This window comes from Sphaeramia orbicularis, chromosome 21, assembly GCF_902148855.1.
Source record: "Sphaeramia orbicularis chromosome 21, fSphaOr1.1, whole genome shotgun sequence".
NCBI lineage: Eukaryota > Metazoa > Chordata > Actinopteri > Kurtiformes > Apogonidae > Sphaeramia > Sphaeramia orbicularis.
In genome coordinates, this window is record NC_043977.1 from 2,211,198 (window position 1) to 2,237,366 (window position 26,169).

At 40.3% G+C, this 26,169-nt stretch overlaps 2 protein-coding genes across 4 annotated transcripts in view; one reads left to right on the top strand and one right to left on the bottom strand.

The window, feature by feature from the left end:
- The window catches only part of LOC115412235 (speckle-type POZ protein-like A), a 25,488-nt gene extending 18,944 nt beyond the window's left edge, over positions 1-6,544 (top strand). For 2 of the 3 annotated variants that reach the window (XM_030124621.1, XM_030124619.1), the window contains 3 exons: positions 3,290-3,432; positions 3,539-3,592; positions 5,041-5,185. In XM_030124621.1, the coding sequence (XP_029980481.1) occupies positions 3,290-3,432; positions 3,539-3,592; positions 5,041-5,185 (342 nt within the window). Of the gene's footprint in view, positions 1-3,289; positions 3,433-3,538; positions 3,593-5,040 lie in introns of all 3 variants that reach the window. The other variant, XM_030124620.1, reaches the window with a different exon arrangement.
- Positions 6,545-22,126: 15,582 nt separating this feature from the next.
- Positions 22,127-26,169, bottom strand: part of LOC115412240 (neurexophilin-2-like) — a 62,142-nt gene continuing 58,099 nt past the window's right edge. Inside the window, exon 3 of the mRNA XM_030124630.1 lies at positions 22,127-23,700. Within this exon, the coding sequence (XP_029980490.1) occupies positions 22,954-23,700 (747 nt within the window). The 3' untranslated portion in view covers positions 22,127-22,953. The remainder of the gene's footprint in view (positions 23,701-26,169) is intronic.

A 26,169-nucleotide genomic window follows, 5' to 3' on the forward strand; every position in this document is an offset into this window, starting at 1 on the left:
TGGTGACTTATTTAATGGATTTAAAAAAAAAAAAAAAAAAAAACATTTCCAGTACACCCTGGACTTCTTCCAAGTACCCCTGGGGGTACGGGTACCCCGCTGTGGGAACCCTTGGTGTACCTGAATTAAAATGTGTTTATAATAATGTTCAGCCAAATCTGTAAATAAACATCATGTTCATATGTGTACATGTATTAATAATTTTATTTATATTGCTGCATAACAGTCTTAATTATCTGAGTGTTTCAGTTGTATTTTACGTTCAGTGTGCTTTAAAAAAAACCCATCAGCCTTAAATATCGGCCTCAAAAATCAGCTGTAGATATTGGCCATTGGCTGACCTGATCTTAAAAAATGGGCATCGGCCTCAGAAAAACCCATATCGGTCAACCTCTAGATTTTGACAACATTGATTAATACCTGTTAATATCTTCAGTGTGAGTTTTGCATTTCGAAAACTCATCCTGGGGGCCAGTTTTGGCCCCCGGGCCACATGTTTGTCACCCCTGAGCTAAGATATGAACATGAATGTTTCAGCTCTTCTTTTGACGTTCAAACCTCGACTAGACCGGAGAGTCTGGTTTATTCCAGCTCTATATGTAAAGTGTCATCAGATCACTTTTACTATGGTTTGGGGCTATATAAATAATATTTGATTGACTGGACTGTTTGCCAGTATTGTTGCATGTTTAGAACAGGTTAGTGCTGTTTGAGTCTGGTGTAGACACTGGTGTACACACGATCATCTAATCCCAGTTCAGTAGTCGGAGCACTCGTACCCAGACCAGGTCCATGTGACCCCTCTTAGACGCAGGCTCCTGGTTTGTGTCGGCTGCTCCTTCTTCCATTTGGAACGACCCCGTTCAGTGTCGGTCCACAGTCCTCTGTTTGTTTGTGTTGTCTGTATGAAGGAGGACTGAGGCTTCATCCAACTGGACTGTGAGCTTTTATTTTCCATCTGACACGTAGACCAGGACTGGCACACTCATCTTAGTTTAGCCCACTTTGATCTCCAGTGGGTCAGATCAGTAAAATAATGACATAATAACAGATAAATAATGACAACTCCAAGTTTTTCTCTGTGTTTTAGTACAAAACACCCCATTAAATTATGAAAATATTTACATTTTACAAAAGAGATGTGAATAACCTGAAAAAATGAAATTTCATCTGAAAAATTTGTGTAACTTTAACAATATTATGCCTCGACTCATTATTTATAAATGTGCATCACACACAATGTTACACAAACATGTGGTAACAGTATAATATTATTAAAATATTGGAGTTTGGAACTAAAATAAGAACAGTTTCTACAATATTAACGTACAGATCACAGTGGATCTATAAATGCACCAAACCTTTAGTAACAGATAGAGTATTGGTGAAATGGCACATTCCAGGTTTTTCATATTTGTTTTAGTTATGTATTTACTAGTGAAAGGCTAGTTTTTAAATGTTATTTTTTTCACTCAGATTTTTTCACATAATTTTTCAAGAAGAAAATCTGTAGTTGTCATAATTTATAGTTTATTTTTTATTTTAGTTTAGCTCATATTAGTCTATGTGGAACCTGAACTAATCTGATGTGGACAACCTTGACTGTTAATGTCTTCAGTGTCATTTTTACTCTTTCTTTCTGGGGCTGGATTTGGTCCCTGGGCCACATGTTGGACACCCCTGACGTAGACAGACTTTATGTATCATTTCAGATTTACATGTAAAAATGACATTTAGATGCAGTTGGCTCAGGAGGCAGCAGCAATAAATATAAACACACACTATAAATACAAGATAGAAAGAAATATACATATAAAAACTATTCGTCCAGTGTAACCCCCCCCCCCCCAACAAAAAAACAAAAACAATGATCAGTAATAAAAAAAACTATGGGTCATAAGTAGGGATGTAACGATTACCAGTATAACGATAAACTGCGATAAAATTGCAGACGATTAGTGTTACCATTTCAATTCTAATTCTCATGATAACTGTGTTTGATTATCGCACTTTTAGGGGAAAAAACCTCATGTACAGATCTGCTTTTATGTCAAATATTTGAGTATAGTTTGAATTTATTACAAATTTAATTTTCTATACCTAATATTTGGAACCAATATTCACTTTTAAAGTTGTTGAAAAGGTTCGTTAAGCATCTGTGTGTTATTTATGCAATAAATTATACACATTTTTCAAACCGGATTTTTATAGTAGATTAAAGTGAAAAAATAACAGACAGATGATATAGATGAAGTTGTGCTGAAAAAACAGATCCCAAACATGGGTATAGTAAACATTTGTTTCTATAGTATATAAAGGCCAAATCAAAAGGACTGAAAAACAGACAAAATAGACTCAGACCACTAAGGGTTAATATTTGAATGTGTCTGCAACAGAAGGGACATTGGGACTGTTATTTTATTTATTTTTGTTAAATAGAACTTGGTTAAATTATTTCAGTGTGTGTATCAGTACTTTTTCAACATTTTGAGCACAATTTCAATAAGACCGTGATAATAATGATAACCGTGATAATTTTGGTCACAATAGCTGTGATATGAAATCTTCATATTGTTGCATCCCTAGTCATAAAATACTGTTAATGAATTTTCTTGAAAACACTTTTAAATCGTTATCCAAAATCAGTGTATATAAGTAATAATCACAGCCACTATATGATGTAGGGTTTGTACGGGGGCTTGAAATCCTTGAAAATGCTTGAATTTTAGTTGAAGTGCTTATAATTCAAACCAAAACTACTTACACAGCAGTGACACATGTTGAAACATTAAACTTTATGTTAATAAATAAATTCCAGGTGTTCTCAGGTCGACTCCAGGTCCTTTTGTGTCTTCATCTTTGTGGCTGAAGAACACCAGTGGCTTCCCTTTGTGTTCTCCTGTAATTTCTAAATTTTTGCTCTAATGAAAAATCATTTAACATATTTGGAGCATAAAACGGCGTACATCATTGTGATAAAAAGTGAATATAATAATCTTGAGTAGATATGTATGTAACTACGATGATGAGGTGAAAACGACCCTTAAAAGTGCTTGAATTTCACCTTTAAAAATGTGTCCGAACCCTGATAATGAAATGGTCTTATCCTGTTTTGTTCCAGTACAACCTGTACTAGCCTGGTTTTTGCTGTTTTATCTATTCATATTCTTTTTTTTTTCTTTTCGACTTGTTTGTAGCTTTGATGTGAATTGAGAATCAGAGACAGAAGCACAAACCGTGTTGACGGAGTGTAACGTCTGTGTTTTTTGTGTGTTCGCTCCCACCCCAGTACGCTCTGGAGCGTTTAAAGGTCATGTGTGAAGAGGCCTTGTGCAACAGCCTTTCAGTGGAGAACGTGGCCGACACCCTCATCCTAGCAGACTTGCACAGTGCTGAGCAGCTCAAAGCACAAGCCATAGATTTTATCAACAGGCAAGTATCGCAAAAAAAAAAAAAAAAAAAACCTCCAGTGATAAATTTCTGCTGCCATTTCTGTTTACCAGCCCTGAATGCTTACCTTTTTATCTCCTTGCCATAGGTGCAGTGTCCTGAGACAGCTGGGCTGTAAAGATGGAAAGAACTGGAATAGCAAGTATGTAATTAGCTGATATATGTGACACAAGATTAATAACACATCCTTATCTCTTGGCCCAACCAGATGCATTAGAATTCATTGTTTTACCCAGGCAGACAGAGTGCTATTTGCCTTTTCAGTTTGAAGCTCCATATCTTTGTATCCAAGTTATTAATAGACTCATACCTGGATAAACCCTGGAAATGGAATATTTGAAGAATCTTAAAGAGGAAGGCGGTGGGTTTTAGGGGAAGTTTTTCTTCAGGATGATGTAGTGTGATATTACAGGACACCTTGAAATACTGAAGTTGTGTGTTGCGTTCAGTTTGTTAATCCGATGTCAGTTTTTATCTTGTGTACATGTGCTAGAAACACTGAGCCCGTTTACGTGACCATACAAATCCGATAACTGGAGTAATCAGATAATTACCATAATCACATGCGACGTGTTTACAGTCACTTCATAAATGCGATAATCGATAAACCCTGGTTTACATGTTTACGTCCATTATTTGATTTCGTAACGTACGTTATGACGTCAGACGTACACTTCCTGTCATTTTCAAAACATCCGGTCTTGTCTTGTTACCATGGCAACGCCTACAGCATCAACATTAGCTGTCCTAATGTGGGAGGAGCTAATAAGACTACAGAATAGGTCACATGATGCTACTATCCTTCATTTCATTTCATTAGATGACAAAGATGCTGGTAAAAGGTCAGACGGTGATTCCACCTTTTTTCCTCCATTGACAAAAGTATGAACAGAGGTGAGACAGGTGGACCTGCGTTCACCAGTCAAAGGGGCGGAGCCACAGCGGACAGGGGGACGTAGAACTTGCGTGTGTGAAATCCTCTGATCATAGCAGTGTTGTGAACCTCTGCAGAGTCATCGGTACAGAAGAACGGGGGAATATTCCAGAACACAAGTGGAAAAGGCTAATATTTGTTTTTTAATATTATTTATATTTATATATGTATTTTTTCTTATATTTATTTATGTATTTATTATATTGTTTGTTTACCTTTTTCCTTAGACTCATGGTGTCGCTGCTTAACTTCCGTTTATATGGATTTTTTTTTTTTTTTTTTTACACGTGCAGATGTAAAAAACCTAAATAAATCAGATTAATCTGTGTACATGTGTGAAGACATCAGAGTATTGGGGAGAATCGAGGTGTGTTAATCTGATTTATTATAATCAGATTACTGCTGTTATCGGATAAAGCCGATCAGATTATCCTGTTTACGTGATCAATAATAATCAGATTATTCCAGACATACTGGTTGTTGTAACGGTGTGGATGTAAAGGGGCTCAGTGTTGGTGCATATGAAGTTGATCATCAGCTCCTCCGTCACCGCTGACTGTATCTGCCTCGTCATTACCATCTCATTTATGTTTATTGATTTTTAATGTGCACAGTCGTCCGTCGGAGCGCTAACGTGCTTTTGCCTGTGCTTACAGTCATGCTACAGACATAATGGAGACTGCAGGCTGGAAGTCAATGATCCAATCCCACCCTCACTTGGTCGCCGAGGCCTTCCGCGCCCTGGCGTCAGCACAGTGCCCCCCCTTCGGTCTTCCCAGGAAGCGTCTAAAACAGTCCTGACTGCCCGACTGTGGCCCAGGACTTTACTGGAGGTGTGAAGCATGGGTTTACAGAGGACGGACTAGTGAGGGTACCGCTCGACTTCCACCAAAACTGAACACACTTGAATAAAGAAGAGTGGAGCTTTTCTGGACAGGGACGTACGTGGGGAGGCCGGCACGTGGACGACTGACATCAACAGATCGGGGGGGGGTCGGTTCAATCGGTGTTACTTTCTTGCTTTGCTGCCCCAACTGAATTCAGTTCAGCCCGGGTAGGAAGACGAGGCGTCTGCTACTGTTCATTATTTTCCTGTAATTTTGAAAATGGCCTTAATATATCTGCCATTGCTCTGGAGCTGCTCTAGAGTACTTTGTCTATTTTACTCTGTGCCTGCCTTGTCACAAAGACCAGGCCTCCTCCAGGTTGCACTAGTTCCCATGAATAGTCATTTTGATATGGAGTTCTATAGGAACGTAACAAAGGTTTAACTAAATGGGAAATATTATATATTTGTAATGTTTAGCCCGTTTTGTGACTAGACATTAAAAAGCATGAACACTTTCAGTGCAAGGTCAGTTCTTTACACTTTTTAAAAGATGCGTATGCCCCATATTGATGGCACCATTTCTATGTAAATGACAGTCGAACCATCTTCAGAAGACCAGTGTACAAGAAAGTCTGTTCTATTGCATTTTTGTGGGGAAAAAAAACAAACATAATCTGCCATGATGAAGATCCAGTGTCAATTCTTAATACACGTAAGACGGAAAGTGTCTATGGCCCTAATATATTAAAACATTGGAAGTATATGGAAATATTTACTCAGTCTCCCATTTCAATGACATATTCCAGATCATACGTCTGTGAACTGTTTAGAGAAAATCTTGAGAATTTCTTTCCTTAGTATTGCCAACTTGCAAATATTATATATTCTCAATATATTGTGGTTAACTAAAAGTGGAGAGACTAATGCATGGTCATGTTATTGTCGAAGAAAGTGTCCAAGTACCAATTTTGTTTTTAACAATTTATTTTCTGAATTATCTGAACTACTTGTGCAGAATTAAATTGAGTATGTGCAAAATTTCCTCTAACATGCTTGGATATTTGTAGGATGCTGAGCATCACTTCTACTGGCAATGTTATTGTGTGTTTGAATGGGGGGGTTGTCATGTTCTTGGGTCCGTCTTGTATGTGGCGTGGTGTGACAGACACTTCAGAGGATTTTGTAAATTAAAAGAGTAGCATCATTTTTACATGATCTTACTCCTCATGCAGCGTCATGTTGAGAGATGTTTTGTTCGGAAGCAAAAAGATGAAGTTGTTGTCTGCAAGAATGCCTGCATTAACCCATTAAAACATTTTCCAGCAGTCTGACATGGCACCGCTTCCTTTTCTTCTCCTTTGACCAGGTCTGTTTGTGCTTTGAGGAGGCGCCGTTCTCCTGCCGTTGGTCTTTAATGCTCGTTTTAATGGAGGTGGACGACAGACCTGTGTGATCTTCCTCCACCGCCGTTCCCTTAAATGTAAGATTAGAAAACAACGCTGATAATCAAAGGAAAATGTGCTTAAACTGTGTTAATGTAGCCACATATTCAACGCTGAACTCTTGATATCACATGAAAGACCTTTTTTTCTTCTTCTTCTGCGTGAACGCTGTGCATCAGCTCTAATTAAAGTCGACGGCAGGCTGCAGACGTCTTCATCATCAGCCTGCTGATCCTCGTCCGCCCCTCTCAGCTCAGATACTAGAAAAAGCCCTGATAGCATCTCTACTTTAGGACGCCTCTCCAACCCTTTATCTCCCGCTTTCACTTTCTTCTTCTAACTCCGCCGCTTGAAAGAGACGACGTCTGCAGTGGCATCATCACAATCACACAAATGTTTTTGTGATGTGGAGGAAATAAGATTGAGGAGGAGACACAGGAGCACAACTTTAAATGTTGAGGATTTGATAGAAACTCACAGCGTTGGGGATTAGAGTTGGTTTCCTTAAAGTTCTGACTGTTTTTAATTTGACAACAGCCTGTTCCATCCAAAACCATCTCAGACTTTTGTCTCACAAACAGAGTGTTCCTCTTATGCAACAGTTTCACTCTGGTTTCCGTTTGAATATATTGGTTTTTGCTTTTGAAATGAGACAGATTTATGCTGCTTTTAATCTGAGATGTTGGTGTTTTGAACCGTTCATTTTCCCATCCTTTTATTTCACTGATTATATATTAAACTGAATGAAGGCTCACGATTTTGTCAAATCCAGCTTTTGTTGAGTAAAAAATGAGCAGCTGAAGGTATTTACATGACACTTGTTACATCTCAGACTTCTGTGAATGTTGACGGCTGTTGGTCCGGTGTCAAACATGCGGCTCGTGGACCCAAACCGGCCCACCGAAGGTTCCACTCCAGCCCGTGGAATGAATTTGCAGTGTTAAGATTCCACTGAAGGTTTTAACAGTTAAAGGTGTCCAACTGGTTTTAGTTCAGGTTCCACAAACGGACCAATGGGACAAGGTTTGAATAGTTTTGGATGTTTCATTCTAGTTTTATTTAGTTTTGACTTTTTTTTTCTCTAATTCAGTTCATTTTAATTAGTTTTTAGAGCAGGTTTGATAGTTTTTATTAGTTTTCATTTTTTTCTAAATGCTTAGTTTTAGTTTAGTTTTAGTTTAGTTTTAGTTTAGTTTTAATTTTAGTTTTAGTTCAGTTATAGTTCAGTTGTAGTTTAGTTGTAGTTTAGTTGTAGTTCAGTTTTAGTTCAGTTATAGTTCAGTTATAGTTCAGTTGTAGTTCAGTTGTAGTTTAGTTGTAGTTTAGTTGTAGTTCAGTTTTAGTTCAGTTATAGTTCAGTTGTAGTTCAGTTGTAGTTCAGTTGTAGTTTAGTTGTAGTTCAGTTGTAGTTTAGTTGTAGTTCAGTTTTAGTTCAGTTGTAGTTCAGTTGTAGTTCAGTTGTAGTTTAGTTGTAGTTCAGTTGTAGTTCAGTTGTAGTTCAGTTGTAGTTCAGTGGTCTCTTTTCTCTTCTTCTCTGTGCTCCTATTCAAATCAATCCCAGACAGGACTCTGCTGCTTTAGTCTCCATGTTTCCAGGTAGAGTGGGGACCAGAAGACGACTGGAAACCACAAGTGAACACAAGTGACGGACCAAAAAGTGTCGTATGGAGACAACACATAAAATCACTAGAGCGAAATAAATCTAGATTTAACATCAATCTGACACTGACAAAGACGAAAATGAGGGAATTTTATCCATAATTTTTATCCGTTTTAGTTTTGTAAACACACAAGACAGTTTCAGTTAGTAATCTTTTTTTTTTCTTTTAATTCTAGTTTTTATTTATTTCAGTTAATGAAAATGTTTTTACAATTCTAGTTTTAATCATTTTGTTACTTTTCGTTAACGATAACCTTGCAATGGAATCTAGTAAAATAACAGCATCATCCAGAAATAACTGACAAATACACATTTTCTTTTTGCTTTAAACCTTTCAAACCTGGCGTGTCAGGGCTGACACACCCTGTACGTATACAGTTTGGATGGAACTGTCGCCGTTTGTGTGACTGGAAATATTCCAGCGGTTTCTGAAACCTGAGACTTTTTCCTTTCTAGGTTTTATTGGGTCATTACGGTCATTTCACCCATACCTGTAGTAGAAGCAGTTTTAGCAGAATTAGAATAAGCAGGAAATTGTAAATGACTGATAGATTTGGAAAGATCTGGAAAAATGGGCAAAAGAACTCACAGCTTATTTTCTAACCTTTTAGTCAAAATTACAGAAGTCCAGGTTGACTGTTTCAGGCTCGGGTTTAAAGGGCTAATGTGGAAAAAATAATACTACACTATGAAAATATGTACATTTACCTATCCTATAACGATAAAATGTGAATAATCTGAACAAATATGAACAACCTGAATGTTTGAAGTAAATTCAGTGTAATTGTACCAATATTCAGCCTGTTACTGTTAATGTTTGGTTCATTTGTAGATCCACTGTCATCTGTTCGTTGGGTTAAAAATAAGCTGGGACATAATATTGTGTGAATTATTCTTATTTTAGTTCCAAACCCCAAAATCTCACCAGTATTCTGCCTGTTACCATATTTGTGTAACACTGTGTGTAAATGTACATGTTCAAATGATAAGTTGAGACAGAATATTGTTAAAATAGTACTTATTTTTCTTTTTTTCAGGTTATTCACATTTTTTGGTGAAAGTTTGTAAATGGAAATATTTTCATAATTTAATGTTATTTTATTGCAGTAAAACAAAGGGGGAAAGTTGTGATTCTTTAAAGGTCATTATTGCACTGGTCCGGCCCAGTTCAGATCAGACTGGCTTTGAATGTGGAACCTGAACTCACATTAGTTTGACCCTCTGGACCAGTGGTGTTCAACCTTAGGGTCGCCTGAAATTTCCAGTAATTGATAAAAAAAAATAAACTAAAAACTTTCATACTTCTTTCATAATTCATAGTTTGAGTTGTTGTTTGTTCAGTGTTAACCCTTTCATGCATGGTGCTCACTCCAGTGGACAGCTGTTCAAAGCTGCTCTCTTGCATATTTGTTTCTTGTTGTTTTAGTTCCACATCAGCTGACACAGTGGACACTTATGCATCATCCCATACGCTGTAATTCATACTTTTACTGGAACTCTGCTGTTCTAGATAAACCTGATCTGCACAAACATGTTTGATTTTTAAAAATTAATAATTGTTATTAGACTGTAATTAACTGTTTTGTATTTTTTAAATAAAAAGGCTTTTTTTTTGCATACTATCTCCATGCAGGTATGTTAAAATGTGAGAAAACATCAGATTAGCAGCATTAAACATGTTTTTATTTCATAGTTTTCGCGCAGTATTTCAGTAAATACGTTTCTTTTGCTTCTAAAATTAAACGCGTTGTGTCCAACTGAGGGGATATTTTTGTAACTCCATGAAAAATAGGTTCATAATTTTTTTTTTTTTTCATGCCTAAAGAGGAATAAAAACACTCAGGAAAAACAAACCTCTTCATTAATGTTCTCATAATTCATGCATGAAAGGGTTAATTGTCCTCCTTGTAAATCCCAGCTGGACTGACTGGACAGATCCTGAGCCTTTAATCTACACCTGGATTTCCTGCCTCTGTCCACAGTAACAGACATTATATACAGTAGACTAAATGCCCTCTGACATTCATGTATATTTGCAACGTAGTATAGCAAACTATTACAGGATCAAAAACAAATTAAGCAAAAAAAGTCTCTGTTTCGAATGTCTGGGGTGGACAGAAGTGTGTGCTGTTAAAATGGGGTCAGGAGTAGAACAGGTTGGAACCACTGCTCTGGACCCGAAGGATGTTTTCAGATCTACAGTAGAATCATTGTCTTTAGTGACGGACGCTCATTTTCTTTTTCTCAATCATTTGATTAACCAATCATTAATCATTTGAACCAATAGGATCTTTTAGTCTGCATTGGTATTTCTTGATGATTTCTTGTTGATTCTTTAAATGCATTTCTTCGTCGTTGCGTTCAGTAGTCCTGTATCTGTGCACTGCTTTATTCGTTTGTCACATTGCTCTTTGGACGTTGGCTGAAGTCTGTGGTCAAACGAACTGCACGTATGGGATAAATAAAGGGTTCTGAATCTGATTTGTTCAGAGTGAGACGAGTCCAGTAAAGGGACACAGTGAAGTGTGTGTCCACACGGTCTTTGTTTGGGGGGGTTCGGTCGGATGTGTGCAGGATAGGAAAACCATGTGTGACTGGGAGCCTCAGTCTGATCAGATAAGAGTAATGGAAGCGAATGAAAAGAGCCCTGTCCCTGATGGCCACAGCAGAATGGATGTGCTCCCTGAGGTGTACCTCTGGTATCATCCACGCCTGTGGACACAGATTTATTGCCCATTAAAAAGCTACACTGAAATGTACCTCTTAAAACGGTGTGTTTACCCTGTTGAGAGGCGCTTGTACCGAAGGAATGAAAGCAGACGACAGAGCGCCAACACACACATTAGCTCAGCACTGAGGAGAGGAAATGTCAGGTGTTGGGGTCCAGACATGTTTTAAACACTCCTGTTTTGAATGTGTCTGTACGTGGAACTGACATAGAACAAGTATCTGAGGCTAAGCTGATGGGTGGGACTGGTGAGTCTGTAGACTTGGAATTCTCATACAAAGCAAATATGACATAAAAAAGGCAGAAGCATTGTGATGGCCACAACACAAAACCTCCTATCTGAAAAAAACACTTTTTTCAGGAAACAAAACAAACATGGATCCTGGAGGATTCTGTTGGGTTCTGTAAACTGGTTTAGAGCAGGGCTGTCCAAGTCGTCTGAGTTCAGTTCCACATACAGACGAATATGTGCTACAGTGACCGAACCAGTAAAATAATATAAATAATAGGATAAGAACTGATAAATAATGTCAACTCCATAGTTTTCTCTTATGTTTTTGAGTGAAAAAGGTCAGATTCTGTAATGAAAATATTTACATCTGCGAACTGTAGTGGAACAGAACATGAACAAATATGAACAACCTGAAAATTCTGAAGAAAAATAAGTGCGATGTTTACAACATTACACCTCAGTTTGTCCTTCATACATGTGCATCACAGCTGACAGATCCCAGTGGATCTGCAAATACACAATATTTAGTAACAGGCAGAATACTGGTCCAATTCCACAGACTTCTATGAAGACATTTCAGGTTATTCACAGTTTTTGTGAAAGGCTAGTCTGTAAATGTCAACATTTTTGTGTAATTTTACCTTTTTTACACCAAAACAAAGAATTTTATTTCTTTATTTAGAAGTTACTCTGATAGTGTTTGACTGGTCTGACCCACTTTAGATTGAATTGACCTGAAATGATTCGAACACCATTGTTTGTTCAGATCTTCAGTGTAATTTTTGTATTTCATAAATTCATCCCTTGGGCCGGTTTGGGCCCTTTGGCGGGCCGGTTTGGGCCCCCGGGCCGCATGTTTGACACCTGTGACTTAGAGTCTGGTTTGGACCAAGTCTATCTGTAAAGTGTCATAAGAACTTTTGTTATGATTTGGCGCTATAGAAATAAAATTTGATTGATGGTTTAGTTTTTTTACAGTGTGGTCTTTGTTGTTGTCAGGTGACCTTCATGTCATAAGAAAGGGCGGGATTATCTGCAGATCGACTGAAACTGTGGAGTCATCCTTGTTCTCACCATTTAATGTGAAAACTCAAAATCTAAAAAGTTGCAGATAGGAGGTTTTGCTTTTTGGTCATGGATTTGGTTCTGCTGAACAATGTAGAAACTGCATCCCACATCAAATAAAGTGGAATCACTAGTTCTGTCGCATTTCGATAATTGTTCAATCGTTTGGTCAAACACATCAGAAATAAATCTAAATAAACTTCAAATTGTGCAAAATAAAGCAGCGGGAATAGTCCTAAACTGTCCATTTAGAAGCAGCACCAGACACAGTCACAGGCGTCGGCTCTGGTTCCACGTTAAAGGCAGAATTAGATCCTCTATAGTTCAGTTTATTAGAAATATCATAATCACAAAAACAGCTGAACTCTTTTACAGTAAACTGACTTTCTTCAGTGACGTCCGTCAATATTCCACACACCAGTCAGTGGAAGCGTTTCCTGTTTCCTGCCTGTAGGACGAACCAAATCCAGGCCAGTGTGCAGTAGAAGGCGAAGGGTGCATGGAATCCACTGGTCCGGCTCTGAATCTGACAAATTCAAGCAGTTTTTCTAAAGCAGGGATGTTAGTTCAGTTCCACATTCAGCCCAATTTGATCTCAAACGGACCAAACCATTAAAATAAAAACATAAAAACCTAGAAATAATGACAACTCTCAGCTTTTGTCTTCATTTTAGTGCAATAAAAAACATTCAATTCTGAAAATATTTACATCTACAAACTATCTTTTCACAAAAAAAAGATGTGAATGTAACCAGAAAAAAAATTAATTTCTTAAGAAAAAAAACCTAATTTTAACAATATTCTGCCTCAACTTTTCACTTGTACATGTGCATTTACACACAATGTCACACAAACATAATATTGTTGAAGTTTTGAAGTTTGGAATGTGGAACTAAAATAAGAATAATGTCTACAATATTATGGGTCAACTTATGAACACGACGTACAAACCAGATCTACAAATCCACCAAACATTTAGGAACAGACAGAACAGAGTTCAAACTGAGCTTCATGTTCAGGTCGTTCACATGTTATTGTCAGAGTTATTAGACTGTTACTGGACTGGAGATCCCACTGGGATCAAACCAGTTCAACACCAGACTGGGCACATCTAAACCAGTTCAACACCAGACTGGTCAGATCTAAACCAGTTCAACACACAGACTGGTCAGATCTAAACCAGTTCAACACCAGACTGGTCAGACCTAAACCAGTTCAACACAGACTGGTCACATCTGAACCAGTTCAACACCAGACTGGTCACATCTAAACCAGTTCAACACCAGACTGGGCACATCTGAACCAGTTCAACACCAGACTGGTCAGATCTAAACCAGTTCAACACCAGACTGGTCAGATCTGAACCAGTTCAACACCAGACTGGTCAGATCTAAACCAGTTCAACACCAGACTGGTCAGATCTAAACCAGTTCAACACCAGACTGGTCAGATCTAAACCAGTTCAACACCAGACTGGTCAGATCTGAACCAGTTCAACACCAGACTGGTCAGATCTAAACCAGTTCAACACACAGACTGGTCAGATCTAAACCAGTTCAACACCAGACTGGTCACATCTGAACCAGTTCAACACCAGACTGGTCAGATCTAAACCAGTTCAACACCAGACTGGTCACATCTGAACCAGTTCAACACCAGACTGGGCACATCTGAACCAGTTCAACACCAGACTGGTCACATCTGAACCAGTTCAACACCAGACTGGTCAGACCTACACCAGTTCAACACACAGACTGGTCAGATCTAAACCAGTTCAACACCAGACTGGTCACATCTGAACCAGTTCAACACCAGACTGGTCAGATCTGAACCAGTTCAACACCAGACTGGTCAGATCTAAACCAGTTCAACACCAGACTGGTCAGATCTGAACCAGTTCAACACACAGACTGGGCAGATCTAAACCAGTTCAACACCAGACTGGTCAGATCTAAACCAGTTCAACACCAGACTGGTCACATCTAAACCAGTTCAACACCAGACTGGTCAGATCTAAACCAGTTCAACACCAGACTGGTCACATCTAAACCAGTTCAACACCAGACTGGTCAGATCTAAACCAGTTCAACACCAGACTGGGCAGATCTGAACCAGTTCAACACAGACTGGTCAGATCTAAACCAGTTCAACACAGACTGGGCAGATCTGAACCAGTTCAACACAGACTGGTCAGATCTAAACCAGTTCAACACCAGACTGGGCAGATCTAAACCAGTTCAACACCAGACTGGTCAGATCTAAACCAGTTCAACACCAGACTGGTCAGATCTAAACCAGTTCAACACAGACTGGTCACATCTGAACCAGTTCAACACCAGACTGGTCACATCTGAACCAGTTCAACACCAGACTGGGCACATCTAAACCAGTTCAACACCAGACTGGTCACATCTGAACCAGTTCAACACCAGACTGGTCACATCTGAACCAGTTCAACACCAGACTGGGCACATCTGAACCAGTTCAACACCAGACTGGGCACATCTGAACCAGTTCAACACCAGACTGGGCACATCTGAACCAGTTCAACACCAGACTGGTCAGATCTAAACCAGTTCAACACAGACTGGTCAGATCTAAACCAGTTCAACACCAGACTGGTCAGATCTAAACCAGTTCAACACACAGACTGGTCAGATCTAAACCAGTTCAACACCAGACTGGTCAGATCTGAACCAGTTCAACACCAGACTGGTCAGACCTACACCAGTTCAACACACAGACTGGTCAGATCTAAACCAGTTCAACACCAGACTGGTCAGATCTAAACCAGTTCAACACCAGACTGGTCAGATCTGAACCAGTTCAACACCAGACTGGTCAGATCTAAACCAGTTCAACACAGACTGGTCACATCTGAACCAGTTCAACACCAGACTGGTCACATCTAAACCAGTTCAACACCAGACTGGTCACATCTGAACCAGTTCAACACCAGACTGGTCACATCTGAACCAGTTCAACACCAGACTGGGCACATCTGAACCAGTTCAACACCAGACTGGTCAGATCTAAACCAGTTCAACACCAGACTGGTCAGATCTGAACCAGTTCAACACCAGACTGGTCAGATCTAAACCAGTTCAACACCAGACTGGTCAGATCTAAACCAGTTCAACACCAGACTGGTCAGATCTAAACCAGTTCAACACCAGACTGGTCAGATCTGAACCAGTTCAACACCAGACTGGTCAGATCTAAACCAGTTCAACACACAGACTGGTCAGATCTAAACCAGTTCAACACCAGACTGGTCACATCTGAACCAGTTCAACACCAGACTGGGCACATCTGAACCAGTTCAACACCAGACTGGTCAGATCTAAACCAGTTCAACACCAGACTGGTCACATCTGAACCAGTTCAACACCAGACTGGTCAGATCTAAACCAGTTCAACACCAGACTGGTCAGATCTAAACCAGTTCAACACACAGACTGGTCAGATCTAAACCAGTTCAACACCAGACTGGTCAGATCTGAACCAGTTCAACACCAGACTGGTCACATCTGAACCAGTTCAACACCAGACTGGTCACATCTGAACCAGTTCAACACCAGACTGGTCACATCTGAACCAGTTCAACACCAGACTGGTCAGATCTAAACCAGTTCAACACCAGACTGGGCAGATCTAAACCAGTTCAACACCAGACTGGTCAGATCTAAACCAGTTCAACACCAGACTGGTCAGATCTAAACCAGTTCAACACCAGACTGGTCAGATCTAAACCAGTTCAACACCAGACTGGTCAGATCTAAACCAGTTCAACACAGACTGGTCAGATCTAAACCAGTTCAACACCAGACTGGGCAGATCTGAACCAGTTCAACACAGACTGGTCAGATCTAAACCAGTTCAACACAGACTGGGCAGATCTGAACCAGTTCAACACAGACTGGTCAGATCTAAACCAGTTCAACACCAGACTGGGCAGATCTAAACCAGTTCAACACCAGACTGGTCAGATCTAAACCAGTTCAACACCAGACTGGTCAGATCTAAACCAGTTCAACACAGACTGGTCACATCTGAACCAGTTCAACACCAGACTGGTCACATCTGAACCAGTTCAACACCAGACTGGGCACATCTAAACCAGTTCAACACCAGACTGGTCACATCTGAACCAGTTCAACACCAGACTGGGCACATCTGAACCAGTTCAACACCAGACTGGGCACATCTGAACCAGTTCAACACCAGACTGGTCAGATCTAAACCAGTTCAACACAGACTGGTCAGATCTAAACCAGTTCAACACCAGACTGGTCAGATCTAAACCAGTTCAACACACAGACTGGTCAGATCTAAACCAGTTCAACACCAGACTGGTCAGATCTGAACCAGTTCAACACCAGACTGGTCAGACCTACACCAGTTCAACACACAGACTGGTCAGATCTAAACCAGTTCAACACCAGACTGGTCACATCTGAACCAGTTCAACACCAGACTGGTCACATCTGAACCAGTTCAACACCAGACTGGTGAGATCTGAACCAGTTCAACACCAGACTGGTCACATCTGAACCAGTTCAACACCAGACTGGTCAGATCTAAACCAGTTCAACACCAGACTGGTCAGATCTGAACCAGTTCAACACACAGACTGGTCAGATCTGAACCAGTTCAACACCAGACTGGTCAGATCTAAACCAGTTCAACACCAGACTGGTCAGATCTAAACCAGTTCAACACCAGACTGGTCAGATCTAAACCAGTTCAACACCAGACTGGGCAGATCTAAACCAGTTCAACACAGACTGGTCAGATCTAAACCAGTTCAACACCAGACTGGGCAGATCTAAACCAGTTCAACACAGACTGGTCAGATCTGAACCAGTTCAACACAGACTGGTCAGATCTAAACCAGTTCAACACAGACTGGTCAGATCTGAACCAGTTCAACACCAGACTGGTCAGATCTAAACCAGTTCAACACCAGACTGGTCAGATCTAAACCAGTTCAACACAGACTGGTCAGATCTAAACCAGTTCAACACCAGACTGGTCAGATCTAAACCAGTTCAACACAGACTGGGCAGATCTGAACCAGTTCAACACAGACTGGTCAGATCTAAACCAGTTCAACACCAGACTGGTCAGATCTAAACCAGTTCAACACCAGACTGGTCACATCTGAACCAGTTCAACACCAGACTGGTCACATCTGAACCAGTTCAACACCAGACTGGGCAGATCTGAACCAGTTCAACACCAGACTGGTCAGATCTAAACCAGTTCAACACCAGACTGGTCACATCTAAACCAGTTCAACACAGACTGGTCAGATCTAAACCAGTTCAACACAGACTGGGCACATCTGAACCAGTTCAACACAGACTGGTCACATCTAAACCAGTTCAACACCAGACTGGTCAGATCTAAACCAGTTCAACACAGACTGGTCAGATCTTCAGTGTCATTTTTGCACTCCATAAAATCATCCCGTGGGCCGGATCAGAACCTTTGGCGGGCCGGTTTTGGCCCCCAGGCCGTAAGTTTGACACCTGTGATCTAAAAGGTTGAGAATTTTCATATTTACCCAAAAATAACTGAGCTGTTGCACGTCCTGCAGTGACCTCATGCAGAGCAGGTCTGTCAAACACTTTAGCTCAGTTCCATATTCAGCCCAGTTTGATCTGCAGTGGGCTGAACCAGTCAAATACTGACTGAATAACCTGTAAATAATGACTAATCCAAGTTTTTCTTTTTGTTTTAGTACAAAAAAACCCTAATTAAATTATGAAAATATTTACATTTTACAAAACAGATGTGAATGACCTGAAAAAACAGAAATTTCATGTGAAAAATTCGTGCAGTTTGAACACTGTTCTGCCTGGACTTCTTATTTCTACATGTGCATTTCCACACAGTGTTCCATAAACATTTGGGAACAGACAGAATATTGTTCAAACTGCACAGTTCAGGTTGTTCATCTGTGCTTTTATTTATGGATTTATTTGCATTTTATTGTGAAAGAATAGTTTTGTAAATGTAAATATTTTCAGTATAATGTGATTTTTTTCACTTAAATTTTTTCCACATAATTATTCACAGTAAATGTGTGTTTGTCATTCTTTCTGGTTTATTGTGTTGTTCTTTTGACTGTAGATCCCATTGGTCTGTATGTGGAACCTGAACCAAAAGGATTTGTTCAACCTGGACTGTTCAGGTTCAGTTATGCACTTTCATCCTGCAGGGCCGGAACAGAACTTTTGGCAGGGGCGGGCGGAGGGGCAGATGTGGCCCCCAGGATGCATGTTTGACATTTGTGGTCTGGACAGTTTGTTTTTCTTTTGTTTGTTGTGGAGCTGTTTTCTGTATTTTGGTTTATTTATTTATTCTTTTTTTCTGTTGTTGTTGTTGTTGTTGTTGTTACTGTAGTAGTTTTGTATTGTGTGTTTGTTGTTGGTTTGTGTGTTGTTGTGTTGAGTGCATGCCCGTCCTGTTTGTTGGGTGAGTTGTGGGAAATTGTGCTGCTTTGTTTTTCTGTTGTCTATGACCCCAGGAAGAGTCTGTGCTGTGGTGGGCAGCAGCTGAGGAGCATCAAACTGACGAATAATCGACTCGACTCAGTACGACAACACGGCCGCAGCCCAGTTCAAATCAGTTTAATGCAATCCAAACCTAAAACCACCTTTACAGTTGAATCTGAACAGAAGGAACCCCCTATGAAAACAAATATTCCAAGGTGAACATGTGTACGTACACTATGCACACAGCGGCCGTCTCACTCCTTAGGTGTGTGTGTTTTTTTGTTTAACAGGGGAACAGTTAAAACAAGCAAGCAGGAAACAGGGAAAGAAACCAAACCAACTGTGAGTAGAAGCAATTCATATGACATTTATCTACATGAGATCGCAGAACAAACACCAAAAATAAGGAAGAGCATACTTATTGATATAGTTTTCTGGAAAAAAAACAAAAAACAGATTAAATTGACATGGTTTCCTGTGAAGTAAACACGTTTAGGTCTGAAGTACTGAGTTACACATTAATACACAGCATCTGCACGAAGGAGCGGAACTAAAACAGGAACACAGATGAACTCAGGCCCAGGTCTGTCCTTATCGTACACCTGGTCTCCTCTGGTGTTTCAGGTTATATTATCATTTACAGCTGATGGGCAAAGACATGAAGGAACACTGACACCATGTTCCGTGGGTTGGTGTGATCGGTGGCACATGCACTAGCCTCAAAAACCTGGAGATAGACAATAACACGCCTTATGGTACTGAATGTGTGGTTTTGAACAGAATCTAAAATGGGCTTTGATCGCTAAGTCGAAGCACATGACACCATTTAGAAGACTGGATCTTATCCACTTTTACACTAAAGTCAGTCAACTTAAGCCTGCTGTACAATGGGGACATGTCTGACATTTGGAAATTTAGTCCCATTTCTCATTAAGATTCCAGACGGATTCTGTACTTTCGCCTTTTTTTCTTCTTCTTCTTTTTTTTTTTCGCTTTTGGATTCCTCACTCCTGGTCTTAGGTAAATGAAATTTCCCAGGCTAATTAAAGCCTATTAAAGACAGGTAATGTCAGGGCTGGTGGCAGAACCATGACAAAGTGCTGATAATTGTCTGCCAGACTCACTAAATCCACCTGTCCTGCAATTATCCCCCCACCCCCCCACCCCGCCCCCCCCATCCCCTGACACATTAATCCACTGCGGGGCCGCTCGGCAGGCTGATGCCTCAAAGTGCATCCTGCAAACACAGATGTTGGACTTCAGAGCGCTTTAACACGCACATACCTTATGACGACTGCAGCTGCAAACCAACACATTTAACCCTTTCATGCCCAGTGGTCACTCCAGTGGACGGTCATCCTATAGCTGATCTCCCATGTCGATGACCAGAACACAAAACCTCCTATCTGAAAAACTCCCTTTTTCAGGAAACAAAAAAGTTTAGTTTTATTATAGTATGGTCTTTGTTAAAGGTATCCAGGCATATTCTACAGTTCTCAGACTCTCTTTCTATGTTACATGTTAACAGTACATACTGGGTACGATGGGGTTAGTGGGAAAAGTCCAAATCTAAACATCTGCACATAGGAGGTTTTGTTTTTTGGCCATCGATATATTCATGGGTTTTGCTGTTTTAGTTCCAGATCAGCCAACACAGTGGACACTCCTGCACCATCCCATAATAATACACTGACATTCAGACCATTACTGTAGCTGTACTGTTCTAGATAAACCAGATCTGCACTGGCATGTTTGAGTGGAAATCAGTTGTTAATTGTTAGACTGTAATTAACCCTTTCATGAAAGAGTTATGAGAACCTTATTCAAGATTTTTTTTTCCTGAGTGTTTTTATTCCTCTTTAGGCGTGAAAAAAAAAAACATGCCTGAAGAAAATTTACTTCTGAACCTATTTTTCATGGAGTTGCAAAAACGTCCCCTCAGCTGGACCCCGTGTGTTTAATATTAGAAGCAAAGAAACATGTATTTACTGATAAACTGTGAAAACTGAAATAAAAACATTTTTAATGCAGCTCATCTGATGTTTTCTCATATTTTTTCATACTCTAATACTAGTTATTACTCACTTCATGGAGATAATATGCAAAAAAAAAAAAAAATAAAACTTTTGTTTAAAAAAACCCTGTTAATTACAATCTAATAACAATAATAAGCAATTGATTTACACTCAGTCATGTTCCTGCAGATCAGGTTTATCTACAACAGCAAAGTTATAGTAATGCTATGAACTGCAGTGTATTATGGGATGGTACATAAACTTCCACTGTGTCGGCTGATATGGAACTAAAACAATAAAACCAGTGAATATACAAGAGAACAGCTGCAGAAGAACTGACCACTGGAGTGACCACTGGACTGATCACTGGACTGACCACTGTGCATGAAAAGGTGAAATGTTTTGTTTTTGGGTTAATTTTCAAACAAATTTTTTTTTTTTTTTTTTTTTTTTGCATATTATCTCCTTGAAGTGAATAATAACTAGTATTAGAATATGTTAAAATGTGAGAAAACATCAGATTAGCTGCATTAAAAATGTTTTAATTTCATTGTTTCCGTATCGGGCAGTGCAGAGGATAGACCTGGAGCCTCAGACAGAAGGTCCTGGGTTCCATTCCAACACCAGTCCATGGGGGTGGGGCCTTTAGTCCATGGGGGGGGGGGCCTTTTTGTGTGGAGTTGACATGTTCTCCTCATGTCTGCGTGGGTTCTCTCTGGTCCTCTGGCTCCTCCCACCATCCAAACACATGCTCTGATAGGTTCATGTGTTCATCTAAATCCCCCATAGATGTGAATGTGACAGTGTGTTTGTCTCTGTATGTTCAGTCTGTGATGAACTGGTCACATGTCCAGGGTGAACCCCGCCTTCGCCCCTGTGCAGCTGGGATAGGCTCCGCCCCTGTGACCCTAGTGAGGATACAGCAGGTTCAGAAAATGAATGAATGAATGAATGTTTCCATATTACTTTCTGCTCTTGGGTTTTATATATAAATGTTTCTTTGCTTCAAACCTTAAATGCATGGTGTACCTGAGTGAACATTTTTGGAACTAAATGAAAAAAATAAACTCCATCACATTGTTTTTTTTTTTTTTCATGCCAAAGGAAGAATAAAAACACTCAAGAAAAAAAAAATCTGGACTAAGGTTCTCATAATTCATGCATGAAAGGGTTAAGGAGCAGAAGAATCCAACAGCAGTGGGATCACACATGGATGAACAGCGTTTGGAACGGCATGATTTACGGCGGCTCTCAGCCTGCATTTAGACGACTGCTGGATTAGATCGGTTTCAGCAATTTATTTTGTCATGGCCACTTAATATTAGTTTCAGTCAATCAATTCAATTTATTCCAGAGCTGTAGGCCTGAAAAGAGAAATATAAACCAGATAAAGGACAGATTGTAAGGCCTTATTAATTATTCAGAGCCGTTTGAAAAAAACACCTATTGATCAAACTAATTTGAAATAATAGACACTGTCCTGCCTGTGTTCTGGTAACAAGTACAAATGGACGTTAGCGTTAGCTCCGAGATAATTCCCACTCATCTGTCAAAGTGTAGCGATGATACAAATGGGAACGAGCTCATTTTCTGCCCCGCGGATCAAATATTCAAATGTCTTCATATTGTAATTATTATCAGGATTCAAAGGCTTTTCTTATCTCGTCCCATAAGAGCGCGTGTTACTGAGGTGAGGGAAGCGTCGACAGCGTTGGGATCGATGCGGCGCTGGAACACGAGTGCAGCTACGCACCGCCAACCGCCTATGGTCTAGCCTTGAAGGAAACATCTGGACAACATACTAATTACCAGTGGTTTACAGGGAACATGTGCTGTGGTGAGGGGGGAGGAGTCACCCAGGGTTGGTAGCCAGCTCTGAATCCCAAGTCAACCCCTAAAACCGAGTCCCTGGACACCGAACCGTCGCTGTACACTTGTCTGCAGGAGAAGTTTTCTGACGACGCACAGAATCCCTCGTATTTTTCATCCCGGCGTCTGGTTCTTTAGGTATTTAGGGACCGGGGGCTTAGAGGTTGACGTTTACGCTCTGTTTGAAAAGAAAACAAAAGGTTGACGGTGGCTAGCGACGGCCGAGTCACCCGGTGGAGGAGTAGGGTGTGTCACTGTGGTAGTTGTAGTCGGGGCAAACCTTCTGCACCAGTTTATAGTCCACGCTGTAAAAGGCGATGTAGATGCAGATGACTTTGAAGGGTTTGGAGCAGAGCCAGGACACGTGGCTCTGCGTCTGCTCCTGGTAACACACCTTGGACGGATCGAAGCTGCACAGGGCCGTCTTCTTGTTTCGGTCCGTCTTCTCGTACTCGATGCGACAGTTGAACGATTTGGTGTCTTTGGTCTCCAGCGTGGACTGCTGGGCCATCTCAAACTCCACCACCTTGGACGGCGGCACCAGGCTGACCGACACGTTGCCCAGGCCCGTGGAATTGTGACGGAAGTAAACGCTGAACGTTCCGTTTCCGTGGTCCACGATTTTCCCTGTGATCAGGAGGTTGAGTTTGACAGTCTTGATGTTGGAATGGAAGTCCCCCCACCCGAACATCTTTTTGAACTTGCCGGTCTTGACGATGGGCCTGCGTTTAGTTCTGGCTTGTGCACCCTGAACATCTGTCTGGTTGGATAACCAGTCCCAAAAGTCCTCCATGTTCTGTAAATATGCCATTTCCCTCATGTTGCTCTTGAACCCGGGGGAGCCCTTCGCAAACAAGCGCAGAGGGTTGAGAATCCGTGGACTTGCTCCCGTGGGAGAGAGCTTCTGTTCGTTATCACTTTCCCCCCATTCGATGAGTTCCGTAGCTGCTCCGTGTGGTTTCCTGCACGTGACCTTGAAAGAAAGCAAAGGAGAACAGAAAAGGTGCATTTAGTGAAGTTGGAAATATTACTTTACAGTTTGTTTGGGTTTTTTTTTCAGAATTATATTTATTGTCATTTTTGCTTTTAACACACACACACACACACTCACACACACACTCACAAAATGACAATAAACAAAACAAAGAACATACCAACAGAACAACCAGACACAAACAAAAATTGGCCCATAAAAATTATGTTTTCATTTCAAAATACAAATGCCCTTTGAACAGCTGTCGACGCTTCCAGTCCCACACAGGTCAGAAAAAGTTCCCAAGTCTTTAGTAAGACGTCATCCTTACGGTGGAATCGACATGTGAGATAGTCGAGGAAACAGAACTAAAAACTGTCTTCTGCCGTAGTGTCCAGGTGGGAATCCGATCTGAGATCCAGTTTACAAGCAAACATTTTCTGGCACCAAAAGTCAGCGTTCCACAGAGTTTTTAGTGGTATTTGTTGTCAACACCAGGGTCAGTTAACCCCAGCAAAAGGAACAGAGGATTACAGTTCAGTTTGGCATCAAATATTTTTTCCATTTCCTGACCAGTCATCTGCCAAAATCATGTGCAGCTGAAGTCGACGTGTTGGAAGCTGTCGAATGAACAGTGTGAGTGCGGCGTAGAACTCTGAACCTCGGAGTTCTTCTGTACACGACACGTATCAGTAAACAAAGGCTGTGGAATCCAGCTGTTCTGCTGGTGGTCTTTACTTCAAACTTACATTGATACAAACAAAAGATGAATTTCTAAATTAAATTACATGACGGTCAAAAGACTGCGATGCTCCTGGGCTCCAGGCTTCTGGTTCCACTTCTCCTTCTTCACATTTTTATAATCTTACAGCCAAAAGGATTGCATCCCATAATGATGTCAAGACTGATGCTATTATTACTCAACATTCATATAATGTACATAAATTATTAATAAGAAATCAAATATAAATATGAATTTTGAACTGAAGCACATACAATGGTTCTAACAGGCAGCGTAAGGATCTGACTGACTCTGACAAACATCACATGATGATGTTGAGACCACAGAGTCCAAGCATCTCCAAACCTGCAGACCTAGTTGGTGCTGATGGTCTGCAGTGGTTCGGACCTTCCCAATGTGGTCTAATGCCGCGTTTCCACTGCGTGGAACCGGCTCGACTCGGCTCGGCTCGGCTCGATATTCCTGCAGACCGTTTCCATTCCAGGATACTACTGACTCTACAGTACCTGGTCGTCATAGTGATGCAGTGCGTTACTTCCATGTTGTCTGCTCAGAGTTGCTGAAAACTCGCTTGGTGCGTGTTGTCTCGTCTGAATTTTTACATCGTCCACCACAGACTGACCCTCCTGGACTGACCCTGGTGGAGGTTTGGGCTGTTATCATGTGGATTCATGTACCCACAGATTTACTGTCCACTAACGCATCTGTTTTTTGTAAAAGGACGGGGCACAGAGAAAACTGTCTGACCAATCAGTGGTCTGCAGTGTTTATACGTCACAGTTTAGTATCGCTTGGAACCTCAGTGGAGGTGATACCAAAAAACTAGTACCAGGTACCAGAATCCAGGTCCTTTTTCGTAATGGAAACGCAAAAAGTTCTAATAGTTTTGGATTTTTCATTATTGTTTAGTTTTATTTAGTTTTGACTTTTTTTCTCTAATTCAGTTCGTTTTAATTCGTTTGTAGAGCAGGTTTGCTAGTTTTTATTAATTTTTATTTATTTGTAAATGCTTAGTTTTAGTTTAGTTTAGTTTAGTTGTAGTTCAGTTGTAGTTCAGTTGTAGTTCAGTTTTAGTTCAGTTTTAGTTTAGTTGTAGTTCAGTTGTAGTTCAGTTGTAGTTTAGTTGTAGTTCAGTTTTAGTTCAGTTGTAGTTCAGTTGTAGTTCAGTTGTAGTTCAGTTGTAGTTCAGTTGTAGTTCAGTGGTCTCTTTTCTCTTCTTCTCTGTGCTCCTATTCAAATCAATCCCAGACAGGACTCTGCTGCTTTAGTCTCCATGTTTCCAGGTAGAGTGGGGACCAGAAGACGACTGGAAACCACAAGTGAACACAAGTGACGGAGCAAAAAGTGTCGGATGGTGACAGCAGCTAAAATTGCTCGAGCAAAATAAATAGAACTCGTATCAATCCGACATTGACAAAGACAAAAATGAGGGAATTTTATCCATAATTTGTATCTGTTTTAGTTAGTTTTGTAAACACACAATACAGTTTCAGTTAGTTATCGTTTTTTTCTTTTAATAACAGTTTCTATTTATTTCAGTTAACGAAAATGTTTTTTCAACTCTAGTTTTCATTATTTTGTCAGTTTTCGTTAATGATAATAACCTTGTTTCCAGCCGTAGTTTTACAAACTCCATTTGTCCAGAAGTAGAACTGTAGTGTGTTTGAACTAGCGCCATGAGGAACTACTGTCGTTTTCTAAACTAAACCTGTAAAGGAGCTTCAATA